This window comes from Bufo bufo, chromosome 6 (genome assembly GCF_905171765.1).
Source record: "Bufo bufo chromosome 6, aBufBuf1.1, whole genome shotgun sequence".
In the NCBI taxonomy this organism is placed as follows: domain Eukaryota; kingdom Metazoa; phylum Chordata; class Amphibia; order Anura; family Bufonidae; genus Bufo; species Bufo bufo.
In genome coordinates this window covers 1,780,118-1,794,048 of record NC_053394.1, presented here as the reverse complement: position 1 = coordinate 1,794,048, position 13,931 = coordinate 1,780,118, and the positions used below count along the sequence as shown (strand labels likewise).

The 13,931-nt window shown below is 42.7% G+C and overlaps 1 protein-coding gene across 1 annotated transcript in view; it reads right to left on the bottom strand.

Moving 5' to 3' along the window:
• The window catches only part of RAB11FIP2 (RAB11 family interacting protein 2), a 62,235-nt gene that overhangs the window by 11,781 nt on the left and 36,523 nt on the right, over window positions 1-13,931 (bottom strand). The window contains exon 4 of the mRNA XM_040434915.1: window positions 6,127-6,220. Coding sequence (XP_040290849.1) covers window positions 6,127-6,220 — 94 coding nt within the window. The remainder of the gene's footprint in view (window positions 1-6,126; window positions 6,221-13,931) is intronic.

Below are 13,931 nucleotides of genomic sequence, written 5' to 3'. Positions count from 1 at the left end.
ACCTCACCTGTAATACTGTATATAGTGTTACCTGTATATAGCCGGACCTGTAATACTGTATATAGTGTTACCTGTATATAACCGGACCTCACCTGTAATACTGTATATAGTGTTACCTGTATATAACCGGACCTCACCTGTAATACTGTATATAGGGTTACCTGTATATAACCGGACCTCACCTGTAATACTGTATATAGTGTTACCTGTATATAACCGGACCTGACCTGTAATACTGTATATAGTGTTACCTGTATATAACCAGACCTCACCTGTAATACTGTATATAGTGTTACCTGTATATAACCGGACCTCACCTGTAATACTGTATATAGTGCTACCTGTATATAACCGGACCTGTAATACTGTATATAGTGTTACCTGTATATAACCAGACCTCACCTGTAATACTGTATATAGTGTTACCTGTATATAACCAGACCTCACCTGTAATACTGTATATAGTGTTACCTGTATATAACCGGACCTCACCTGTAATACTGTATATAGTGTTACCTGTATATAACCAGGGCTCACCTGTAATACTGTATATAGTGTTACCTGTATATAACCGAACCTCACCTGTAATACTGTATATAGTGTTACCTGTATATAACCGGACCTCACCTGTAATACTGTATATAGTTACCTGTATATAACCAGGGCTCACCTGTAATACTGTATATAGTGTTACTTGTATAAAACCGGACCTCACCTGTAATACTGTATATAGTGTTACCTGTATATAACCGGACCTCACCTGTAATACTGTATATAGTGTTACCTGTATATAACCGGACCTCACCTGTAATACTGTATATAGTGTTACCTGTATATAACCGGACCTCACCTGTAATACTGTATATAGTTACTTGTATATAACCTGACCTCACCTGTAATACTGTATATAGTGTTACCTGTATATAACCGGACCTCACCTGTAATACTGTATATAGTTACTTGTATATAACCGGACCTCACCTGTAATACTGTATATAGTGTTACCTGTATATAGCCGGACCTGTAATACTGTATATAGTGTTACCTGTATATAACCGGACCTCACCTGTAATACTGTATATAGTGTTACCTGTATATAACCGGACCTCACCTGTAATACTGTATATAGGGTTACCTGTATATAACCGGACCTCACCTGTAATACTGTATATAGTGTTACCTGTATATAACCGGACCTGACCTGTAATACTGTATATAGTGTTACCTGTATATAACCAGACCTCACCTGTAATACTGTATATAGTGTTACCTGTATATAACCGGACCTCACCTGTAATACTGTATATAGTGTTACCTGTATAAAACCGGACCTCACCTGTAATACTGTATATAGTGCTACCTGTATATAACCGGACCTGTAATACTGTATATAGTGTTACCTGTATATAACCAGACCTCACCTGTAATACTGTATATAGTGTTACCTGTATATAACCAGACCTCACCTGTAATACTGTATATAGTGTTACCTGTATATAAGCGGACCTCACCTGTAATACTGTATATAGTGTTACCTGTATATAACCAGGGCTCACCTGTAATACTGTATATAGTGTTACCTGTATATAACCGAACCTCACCTGTAATACTGTATATAGTGTTACCTGTATATAACCGGACCTCACCTGTAATACTGTATATAGTTACCTGTATATAACCAGGGCTCACCTGTAATACTGTATATAGTGTTACCTGTATATAACCGAACCTCACCTGTAATACTGTATATAGTGTTACTTGTATATAACCGGACCTCACCTGTAATACTGTATATAGTGTTACCTGTATATAACCGGACCTCACCTGTAATACTGTATATAGTTACCTGTATATAACCAGGGCTCACCTGTAATACTGTATATAGTGTTACTTGTATATAACCGAACCTCACCTGTAATACTGTATATAGTGTTACCTGTATATAACCGGACCTCACCTGTAATACTGTATATAGTTACCTGTATATAACCAGGGCTCACCTGTAATACTGTATATAGTGTTACTTGTATATAACCGGACCTCACCTGTAATACTGTATATAGTGTTACCTGTATATAACCGGACCTCACCTGTAATACTGTATATAGTGTTACTTGTATATAACCGGACCTCACCTGTAATACTGTATATAGTGTTACCTGTATATAACCGGACCTCACCTGTAATACTGTATATAGTGTTACCTGTATATAACCGGACCTCACCTGTAATACTGTATATAGTGTTACCTGTATATAACCGGACCTCACCTGTAATACTGTATATAGTGTTACCTGTATATAACCGGACCTCACCTGTAATACTGTATATAGTGTTACCTGTATATAACCTGACCTGTAATACTGTATATTGTGTTACCTGTATATAACCGGACCTGTAATACTGTATATAGTTACCTGTATATAACCGGACCTCACCTGTAATACTGTATATAGTGTTACCTGTATATAACCGGACCTCACCTGTAATACTGTATATAGTGTTACCTGTATATAACCGGACCTCACCTGTAATACTGTATATAGTGTTACTTGTATATAACCGGACCTCACCTGTAATACTGTATATAGTGTTACCTGTATATAACCGGACCTCACCTGTAATACTGTATATAGTGTTACCTGTATATAACCGGACCTCACCTGTAATACTGTATATAGTGTTACCTGTATATAACCGGACCTCACCTGTAATACTGTATATAGTGTTACCTGTATATAACCGGACCTCACCTGTAATACTGTATATAGTGTTACCTGTATATAACCGGACCTCACCTGTAATACTGTATATAGTGTTACCTGTATATAACCGGACCTCACCTGTAATACTGTATATAGTGTTACCTGTATATAACCGGACCTCACCTGTAATACTGTATATAGTGTTACCTGTATATAACCGGACCTCACCTGTAATACTGTATATAGTGTTACCTGTATATAACCTGACCTGTAATACTGTATATAGTGTTACCTGTATATTACCGGACCTCACCTGTAATACTGTATATAGTGTTACCTGTATATAACCTGACCTGTAATACTGTATATAGTGTTACCTGTATATAACCTGACCTGTAATACTGTATATAGTGTTACCTGTATATTACCGGACCTCACCTGTAATACTGTATATAGTGTTACCTGTATATAACCGGACCTCACCTGTAATACTGTATATAGTGTTACTTGTATATAACCGGACCTCACCTGTAATACTGTATATAGTGTTACCTGTATATAACCGGACCTCACCTGTAATACTGTATATAGTGTTACCTGTATATAACCGGACCTCACCTGTAATACTGTATATAGTGTTACCTGTATATAACCGGACCTCACCTGTAATACTGTATATAGTGTTACCTGTATATAACCGGACCTCACCTGTAATACTGTATATAGTGTTACCTGTATATAACCGGACCTCACCTGTAATACTGTATATAGTGTTACCTGTATATAACCGGACCTCACCTGTAATACTGTATATAGTGTTACCTGTATATAACCGGACCTCACCTGTAATACTGTATAAAGTGTTACCTGTATATAACCGGACCTCACCTGTAATACTGTATATAGTGTTACTTGTATATAACCGGACCTCACCTGTAATACTGTATATAGTGTTACCTGTATATAACCGGACCTCACCTGTAATACTGTATATAGTGTTACCTGTATATAACCGGACCTCACCTGTAATACTGTATATAGTGTTACCTGTATATAACCGGACCTCACCTGTAATACTGTATATAGTGTTACCTGTATATAACCGGACCTCACCTGTAATACTGTATATAGTGTTACCTGTATATAACCGGACCTCACCTGTAATACTGTATATAGTGTTACCTGTATATAACCGGACCTCACCTGTAATACTGTATATAGTGTTACCTGTATATAACCGGACCTCACCTGTAATACTGTATAAAGTGTTACCTGTATATAACCGGACCTCACCTGTAATACTGTATATATTGTTACTTGTATATAACCGGACCTCACCTGTAATACTGTATAAAGTGTTACCTGTATATAACCGGACCTCACCTGTAATACTGTATATAGTGTTACCTGTATATAACCGGACCTCACCTGTAATACTGTATATAGTGTTACCTGTATATAACCGGACCTCACCTGTAATACTGTATATAGTGTTACCTGTATATAACCGGACCTCACCTGTAATACTGTATATTACCTGTATATTACCGGACCTCACCTGTAATACTGTATATAGTGTTACCTGTATATAACCGGACCTCACCTGTAATACTGTATATAGTGTTACCTGTATATAACCGGACCTCACCTGTAATACTGTATATAGTGTTACCTGTATATAACCGGACCTCACCTGTAATACTGTATAAAGTGTTACCTGTATATAACCGGACCTCACCTGTAATACTGTATAAAGTGTTACCTGTATATAACCGGACCTCACCTGTAATACTGTATATAGTGTTACCTGTATATAACCGGACCTCACCTGTAATACTGTATATAGTGTTACCTGTATATAACCGGACCTCACCTGTAATACTGTATATAGTGTTACCTGTATATAACCGGACCTCACCTGTAATACTGTATAAAGTGTTACCTGTATATAACCGGACCTCACCTGTAATACTGTATATAGTTACTTGTATATAACCGGACCTCACCTGTAATACTGTATATAGTGTTACCTGTATATAACCGGACCTCACCTGTAATACTGTATATAGTGTTACCTGTATATAACCGGACCTCACCTGTAATACTGTATAAAGTGTTACCTGTATATAACCGGACCTCACCTGTAATACTGTATATATTGTTACTTGTATATAACCGGACCTCACCTGTAATACTGTATAAAGTGTTACCTGTATATAACCGTACCTCACCTGTAATACTGTATATAGTGTTACCTGTATATAACCGGACCTCACCTGTAATACTGTATATAGTGTTACCTGTATATATCTGGACCTCACCTGTAATACTGTATATAGTGTTACCTGTATATAACCGGACCTCACCTGTAATACTGTATATAGTGTTACCTGTATATAACCGGACCTCACCTGTAATACTGTATATAGTGTTACCTGTATATAACCGGACCTCACCTGTAATACTGTATATAGTGTTACCTGTATATAACCGGACCTCACCTGTAATACTGTATATAGTGTTACCTGTATATAACCGGACCTCACCTGTAATACTGTATATAGTGTTACCTGTATATAACCTGACCTGTAATACTGTATATAGTGTTACCTGTATATTACCGGACCTCACCTGTAATACTGTATATAGTGTTACCTGTATATAACCGGACCTCACCTGTAATACTGTATATAGTGTTACCTGTATATAACTGGACCTCACCTGTAATACTGTATATAGTGTTACCTGTATATAACCGGACCTCACCTGTAATACTGTATAAAGTGTTACCTGTATATAACCGGACCTCACCTGTAATACTGTATATAGTGTTACCTGTATATTACCGGACCTCACCTGTAATACTGTATATAGTGTTACCTGTATATAACTGGACCTCACCTGTAATACTGTATATAGTGTTACCTGTATATAACTGGACCTCACCTGTAATACTGTATATAGTGTTACCTGTATATAACCTGACCTGTAATACTGTATATAGTGTTACCTGTATATAACCTGACCTGTAATACTGTATATAGTGTTACCTGTATATAACCTGACCTGTAATACTGTATATAGTGTTACCTGTATATTACCGGACCTCACCTGTAATACTGTATATAGTGTTACCTGTATATAACCGGACCTCACCTGTAATACTGTATATAGTGTTACCTGTATATAACCGGACCTCACCTGTAATACTGTATATAGTGTTACCTGTATATAACTGGACCTCACCTGTAATACTGTATATAGTGTTACCTGTATATAACCGGACCTCACCTGTAATACTGTATATAGTGTTACCTGTATATAACCGGACCTCACCTGTAATACTGTATATAGTGTTACCTGTATATAACATCATGGCTATGACACCTATCGGCGGCACATCTTGTATATTGGTTCTCACCGGTGGTCCGTGCAGGGGGGCGTACCTCTCCAGCCCTCCGCTCCTCCGGCCCAGTGGTTCGGAGACATCAGATGATGAATACTGTGTACTGGAGCTGAAAGGTGAAGTGATGGACATTGATTACATAGGAAGCGTCATGATGCACATATAGGGCGGTGTGGGGTGACGCCATACGCCCCTCCCCCATCCATAGACATCTCTGCTGGACACAATGTATATGGGGAAGGAGGAGGGACTGAGGGGAGGCTGACCCCACAGAGCAGCTGTCATGGCTGGCCGTCTGTATATGGCGGTATGTAAACCGGACTGCGTCGCCTGGCTCCAGTTACATCACACTCCCCGTGTCCAGCGCCTCTGCCGCACTTTAATTACCTAAACTCCATCTCCCAGGGTCTGGCTAATTACCCCTTCCCTGCCCCTAGTGACCTCGCTAATAACTTTCCCGTGTTCTGAGTGGCGGTTCTGACGACACATTTAAATTATCGCCGCTCTCTGCATTCACACCTGTCGCCGGCTGCAAATTGAGAAATTTTCACATCAGCTGATTAGTCAAACGGTTCGTCTCCTGATAGCGACGTGACGCTGCCGCAGAACATACATTCCCGTCATATAGATGTCCCCACCAGGGCTCCATGTATACGGTGTACACCATCTGCCTGGGAGGTGGGCCCGTATACTGCCATATGGCGTCCTCACCTTGTACAGGGCCTCTGCAAGGAGCACTCTAAGGGGCAGTCTGTGGAGCAATTCATGGAGCACTCTAAGGGGCAGTCTGTGGAGCAATTCATGGAGCACTCTAAGGGGCAGTCTGTGGAGCAATTCATGGAGCACTCTAAGGGGCAGTCTGTGGAGCAATTGATGGAGCACTCTAAGGGGCAGTCTGTGGAGCAATTCATGGAGCACTCTAAGGGGCAGTCTGTGGAGCAATTCATGGAGCACTCTAAGGGGCAGTCTGTGGAGCAATTCATGGAGCACTCTAAGGGGCAGTCTGTGGAGCAATTGATGGAGCACTCTAAGGGGCAGTCTGTGGAGCAATTCATGGAGCACTCTAAGGGGCAGTCTGTGGAGCAATTTATGGAGCAGTCTAAGGGGCAGTCTGTGGAACAATTCATGGAGCAGTCTAAGGGGCAGTCTGTGGAGCAATTCATGGAGCAGTCTAAGGGGCAGTCTGTGGAACAATTCATGGAGCAGTCTAAGGGGCAGTCTGTGGAGCAATTCATGGAGCAGTCTAAGGGGCAGTCTGTGGAGCAATTCATGGAGCAGTCTAAGGGGCAGTCTGTGGAGCAATTCATGGAGCACTCTAAGGGGCAGTCTGTGGAGCAATTCATGGAGCAGTCTAAGGGGCAGTCTGTGGAGCAATTCATGGAGCACTCTAAGGGGCAGTCTGTGGAGCAATTCATGGAGCACTCTAAGGGGCAGTCTGTGGAGCAATTTATGGAGCAGTCTAAGGGGCAGTCTGTGGAGCAATTTATGGAGCACTCTAAGGGGCAGTCTGTGGAGCAATTTATGGAGCACTCTAAGGGGCAGTCTGTGGAGCAATTCATGGAGCACTCTAAGGGGCAGTCTGTGGAGCAATTCATGGAGCACTCTAAGGGGCAGTCTGTGGAGCAATTCATGGAGCACTCTAAGGGGCAGTCTGTGGAACAATTCATAGAGCACTCTAAGGGGCAGTCTGTGGAGCAATTCATGGAGCACTCTAAGGGGCAGTCTGTGGAGCAATTTATGGAGCAGTCTAAGGGGCAGTCTGTGGAGCAATTTATGGAGCACTCTAAGGGGCAGTCTGTGGAGCAATTTATGGAGCAGTCTAAGGGGCAGTCTGTGGAACAATTCATAGAGCACTCTAAGGGGCAGTCTGTGGAGCAATTCATGGAGCACTCTAAGGGGCAGTCTGTGGAGCAATTTATGGAGCACTCTAAGGGGCAGTCTGTGGAGCAATTTATGGAGCACTCTAAGGGGCAGTCTGTGGAGCAATTCATGGAGCAGTCTAAGGGGCAGTCTGTGGAACAATTCATGGAGCACTCTAAGGGGCAGTCTGTGGAGCAATTTATGGAGCACTGTAAGGGGCAGTCTGTGGAGCAATTTATGGAGCACTGTAAGGGGCAGTCTGTGGAGCAATTTATGGAGCAGTCTAAGGGGCAGTCTGTGGAGCAATTTATGGAGCACTCTAAGGGGCAGTCTGTGGAGCAATTCATGGAGCAGTCTAAGGGGCAGTCTGTGGAACAATTCATAGAGCACTCTAAGGGGCAGTCTGTGGAGCAATTCATGGAGCACTCTAAGGGGCAGTCTGTGGAGCAATTTATGGCGCAGTCTGTGGAGCAATTTATGGAGCACTCTAAGGGGCAGTCTGTGGAGCAATTTATGGAGCAGTCTATAAAAGCAGTCTGTGGAGCAATTTATGGAGCAGTCTAAGGGGCAGTCTGTGGAGCAATTTATGGAGCAGTCTAAGGGGCAGTCTGTGGAGCAATTTATGGAGCAGTCTATAAAAGCAGTCTGTGGAGCAATTTATGGAGCAGTCTAAGGGGCAGTCTGTGGAGCAATTTATGGAGCACTCTAAGGGGCAGTCTGTGGAGCAATTCATGGAGCAGTCTAAGGGGCAGTCTGTGGAACAATTCATAGAGCACTCTAAGGGGCAGTCTGTGGAGCAATTCATGGAGCAGTCTAAGGGGCAGTCTGTGGAACAATTCATAGAGCACTCTAAGGGGCAGTCTGTGGAGCAATTCATGGAGCACTGTAAGGGGCAGTCTGTGGAACAATTCATGGAGCACTCTAAGGGGCAGTCTGTGGAGCAATTTATGGCGCAGTCTGTGGAGCAATTTATGGAGCACTCTAAGGGGCAGTCTGTGGAGCAATTTATGGAGCAGTCTATAAAAGCAGTCTGTGGAGCAATTTATGGAGCAGTCTAAGGGGCAGTCTGTGGAGCAATTTATGGAGCAGTCTAAGGGGCAGTCTGTGGAGCAATTTATGGAGCAGTCTATAAAAGCAGTCTGTGGAGCAATTTATGGAGCAGTCTAAGGGGCAGTCTGTGGAGCAATTTATGGAGCACTCTAAGGGGCAGTCTGTGGAGCAATTCATGGAGCAGTCTAAGGGGCAGTCTGTGGAACAATTCATAGAGCACTCTAAGGGGCAGTCTGTGGAGCAATTCATGGAGCACTGTAAGGGGCAGTCTGTGGAACAATTCATGGAGCACTCTAAGGGGCAGTCTGTGGAGCAATTTATGGCGCAGTCTGTGGAGCAATTTATGGAGCACTCTAAGGGGCAGTCTGTGGAGCAATTTATGGAGCAGTCTATAAAAGCAGTCTGTGGAGCAATTTATGGAGCAGTCTAAGGGGCAGTCTGTGGAGCAATTTATGGAGCAGTCTAAGGGGCAGTCTGTGGAGCAATTTATGGAGCAGTCTATAACAGCAGTCTGTGGAGCAATTTATGGAGCACTCTAAGGGGCAGTCTGTGGAGCAATTTATGGAGCAGTCTATAACAGCAGTCTGTGGAGCAGTCTATGGGGCCTTCAATAAAGAACTCTATTGGGCAGTCTATGGAGCAATCTATAAAGCACTCTATGGGCAGTCTATTAAGCATTCCATAAAGCACTCTAGGGAGCATTCTTTGAAGCACTCCATTAAACAGCCTTTGAAGCATACAATGGGACACTCTATGAAACAATATAAAGCACTCTATGGGTCTCTCTATGGAGCATTCTACTAAGCAGTCTATGGGGCATTATACTGTATAAAGCAGTCTATGGAACATTCTATAAAGGACTCTTTGGAGCATTCTATAAAGCACCCCATGGAACATTCTATAAAGAACCCCATGGAACATTCTATAAAGCACCCCGTGGAACATTCTATAAAGAACCCCGTGGAACATTCTATAAAGAACCCCGTGGAACATTCTATAAAGCACCCCGTGGAACATTCTATAAAGCACCCCGTGGAACATTCTATAAAGGACTCTTTGGAGCATTCTATAAAGAACCCCGTGGAACATTCTATAAAGCACCCCATGGAACATTCTATAAAGAACCCCGTGGAACATTCTATAAAGAACCCCGTGGAACATTCTATAAAGGACTCTTTGGAGCATTCTATAAAGAACCCCGTGGAACATTCTATAAAGCACCCCGTGGAACATTCTATAAAGCACCCCGTGGAACATTCTATAAAGCACCCCGTGGAACATTCTATAAAGCACCCCGTGGAACATTCTATAAAGCACCCCGTGGAACATTCTATAAAGCACCCCATGGAACATTCTATAAAGCACCCCATGGAACATTCTATAAAGCACCCCATGGAACATTCTATAAAGCACCCTATGGAACATTTTATAAAGCACCCTATGGAACATTCTATAAAGCACCCTATGGAACATTCTATAAAGCACCCTATGGAACATTCTATAAAGCACCCTATGGAACATTCTATAAAGCACCCTATGGAACATTCTATAAAGCACCCTATGCAGCATTCTGTAAAGCACCCCGTGGAACATTCTATAAAGCACCCCATGGAACATTCTATAAAGAACCCCGTGGAACATTCTATAAAGCACCCCGTGGAACATTCTATAAAGCACCCCGTGGAACATTCTATAAAGGACTCTTTGGAGCATTCTATAAAGAACCCCATGGAACATTCTATAAAGAACCCCGTGGAACATTCTATAAAGAACCCCGTGGAACATTCTATAAAGGACTCTTTGGAGCATTCTATAAAGAACCCCGTGGAACATTCTATAAAGCACCCCGTGGAACATTCTATAAAGCACCCCGTGGAACATTCTATAAAGCACCCCGTGGAACATTCTATAAAGCACCCCATGGAACATTCTATAAAGCACCCCATGGAACATTCTATAAAGCACCCCATGGAACATTCTATAAAGCACCCTATGGAACATTCTATAAAGCACCCTATGGAACATTCTATAAAGCACCCTATGGAACATTCTATAAAGCACCCTATGGAACATTCTATAAAGCACCCTATGGAACATTCTATAAAGCACCCTATGCAGCATTCTGTAAAGCACCCCGTGGAACATTCTATAAAGCACCCCATGGAACATTCTATAAAGCACCCTATGGAGCATTCTATAAAGCACCCTATGGAACATTCTATAAAGCACCCCGTGGAACATTCTATAAAGCACCCCGTGGAACATTCTATAAAGCACCCCGTGGAACATTCTATAAAGCACCCCGTGGAACATTCTATAAAGCACCCCGTGGAACATTCTATAAAGCACCCCGTGGAACATTCTATAAAGCACCCCGTGGAACATTCTATAAAGCACCCCATGGAACATTCTATAAAGCACCCCGTGGAACATTCTATAAAGCACCCCGTGGAACATTCTATAAAGCACCCCGTGGAACATTCTATAAAGCACCCCGTGGAACATTCTATAAAGCACCCCGTGGAACATTCTATAAAGCACCCCGTGGAACATTCTATAAAGCACCCCGTGGAACATTCTATAAAGCACCCGTGGAACATTCTATAAAGCACCCCGTGGAACATTCTATAAAGCACCCCATGGAACATTCTATAAAGCACCCCGTGGAACATTCTATAAAGCACCCCGTGGAACATTCTATAAAGCACCCCGTGGAACATTCTATAAAGCACCCTATGGAACATTCTATAAAGCACCCCGTGGAACATTCTATAAAGCACCCTATGGAACATTCTATAAAGCACCCCGTGGAACATTCTATAAAGCACCCTATGGAACATTCTATAAAGCACCCCGTGGAACATTCTATAAAGCACCCTATGGAACATTCTATAAAGCACCCCGTGGAACATTCTATAAAGCACCCCGTGGAACATTCTATAAAGCACCCCATGGAACATTCTATAAAGCACCCTATGGAACATTCTATAAAGCACCCTATGGAACATTCTATAAAGCACCCTATGGAACATTCTATAAAGAACCCCGTGGAACATTCTATAAAGCACCCCGTGGAACATTCTATAAAGCACCCTATGGAACATTCTATAAAGCACCCCGTGGAACATTCTATAAAGCACCCCGTGGAACATTCTATAAAGCACCCCGTGGAACATTCTATAAAGCACCCCGTGGAACATTCTATAAAGCACCCCGTGGAACATTCTATAAAGCACCCTATGCAGCATTCTGTAAAGCACTCTATGGAACATTCTATGAAGCACTATGGATCATTCAATAAAGCATTCTTTGGAGCATTCTGTAAAGCACTCTATGGAACATTCTATAAAGCACCCTATGCAGCATTCTGTAAAGCACCCCGTGGAACATTCTATAAAGCACCCCGTGGAACATTCTATAAAGCACCCCGTGGAACATTCTATAAAGCACCCCGTGGAACATTCTATAAAGCACCCCGTGGAACATTCTATAAAGCACCCCGTGGAACATTCTATAAAGCACCCCGTGGAACATTCTATAAAGCACCCTATGCAGCATTCTGTAAAGCACTCTATGGAACATTCTATGAAGCACTATGGATCATTCAATAAAGCATTCTTTGGAGCATTCTGTAAAGCACTCTATGGAACATTCTATAAAGCACCCTATGCAGCATTCTGTAAAGCACCCCGTGGAACATTCTATAAAGCACCCCGTGGAACATTCTATAAAGCACCCCGTGGAACATTCTATAAAGCACCCCGTGGAACATTCTATAAAGCACCCTATGTAACATTCTATAAAGCACCCTATGCAGCATTCTGTAAAGCACTCTATGGAACATTCTATGAAGCACTATGGATCATTCAATAAAGCATTCTTTGGAGCATTCTATAAAGCACTCTATGGAGCAGTCTATGACGTACTCTGTGCAGCACTCATGAAACACCATATGAAGCACACTATGAGGTACTCTACGAAACACTTTATAGAGCGCTCTATAGCCCAATTTACACCTACAAGGTAACCAAGATATTTTATGGAGTTTATCCGGAGGAGCTGTATGTGAGAACGCAAACATCCAGACTTTTTCTCCCAAGTGCCCTAGCACTAAATCTGGGTTTTCTTCGAGTAAGACATGTGTGAACACAGCAGTACATGTTCCACACACTCACATTGAAGTACCCGCCCCATGTCTAGGCACCCGGAACATAGAGTGCGCGTAACATAGAACATCCCCTGGCTGCATGTGTGAAAGGCAAACTCCGGAGGTTTTCCAGAGTTTAGGAATGAAAACAGCTGATGAGGCACTCTATAGGGACTCTAGGGATCACTCTACGGGGACTCTAGGGATCACTCTACGGGGACTCTAGGGATCACTCTACGGGGACTCTAGGGATCACTCTACGGGGACTCTAGGGATCACTCTACGGGGACTCTAGGGATCACTCTACGGGGACTCTAGGGATCACTCTACGGGGACTCTAGGGATCACTCTACGGGGACTCTAGGGATCACTCTACGGGGACTCTAGGGATCATTCTACGGGGACTCTAGGGATCACTCTACGGGGACTCTAGGGATCACTCTATAGGGACTCTATTGAGCACTCTATAGGGACTCTATTGAGCACTCTATAGGGACTCTATGGCGCACTCTACAGGGACTCTATGGCGCACTCTACAGGGACTCTATGGCGCACTCTACAGGGACTCTATGGCGCACTCTATAGGGACTCTATGGCGCACTCTATAGGGACTCTACGGCGCACTCTATAGGGACTATATGGCGCACTCTATAGGGACTATATGGATCACTCTACGGGGACTCTATGGATCACTCTACGGGGACTCTAGGGATCACTCTACGGGGACTCTAGGGATCACTCTACGGGGACTCTATGGATCACT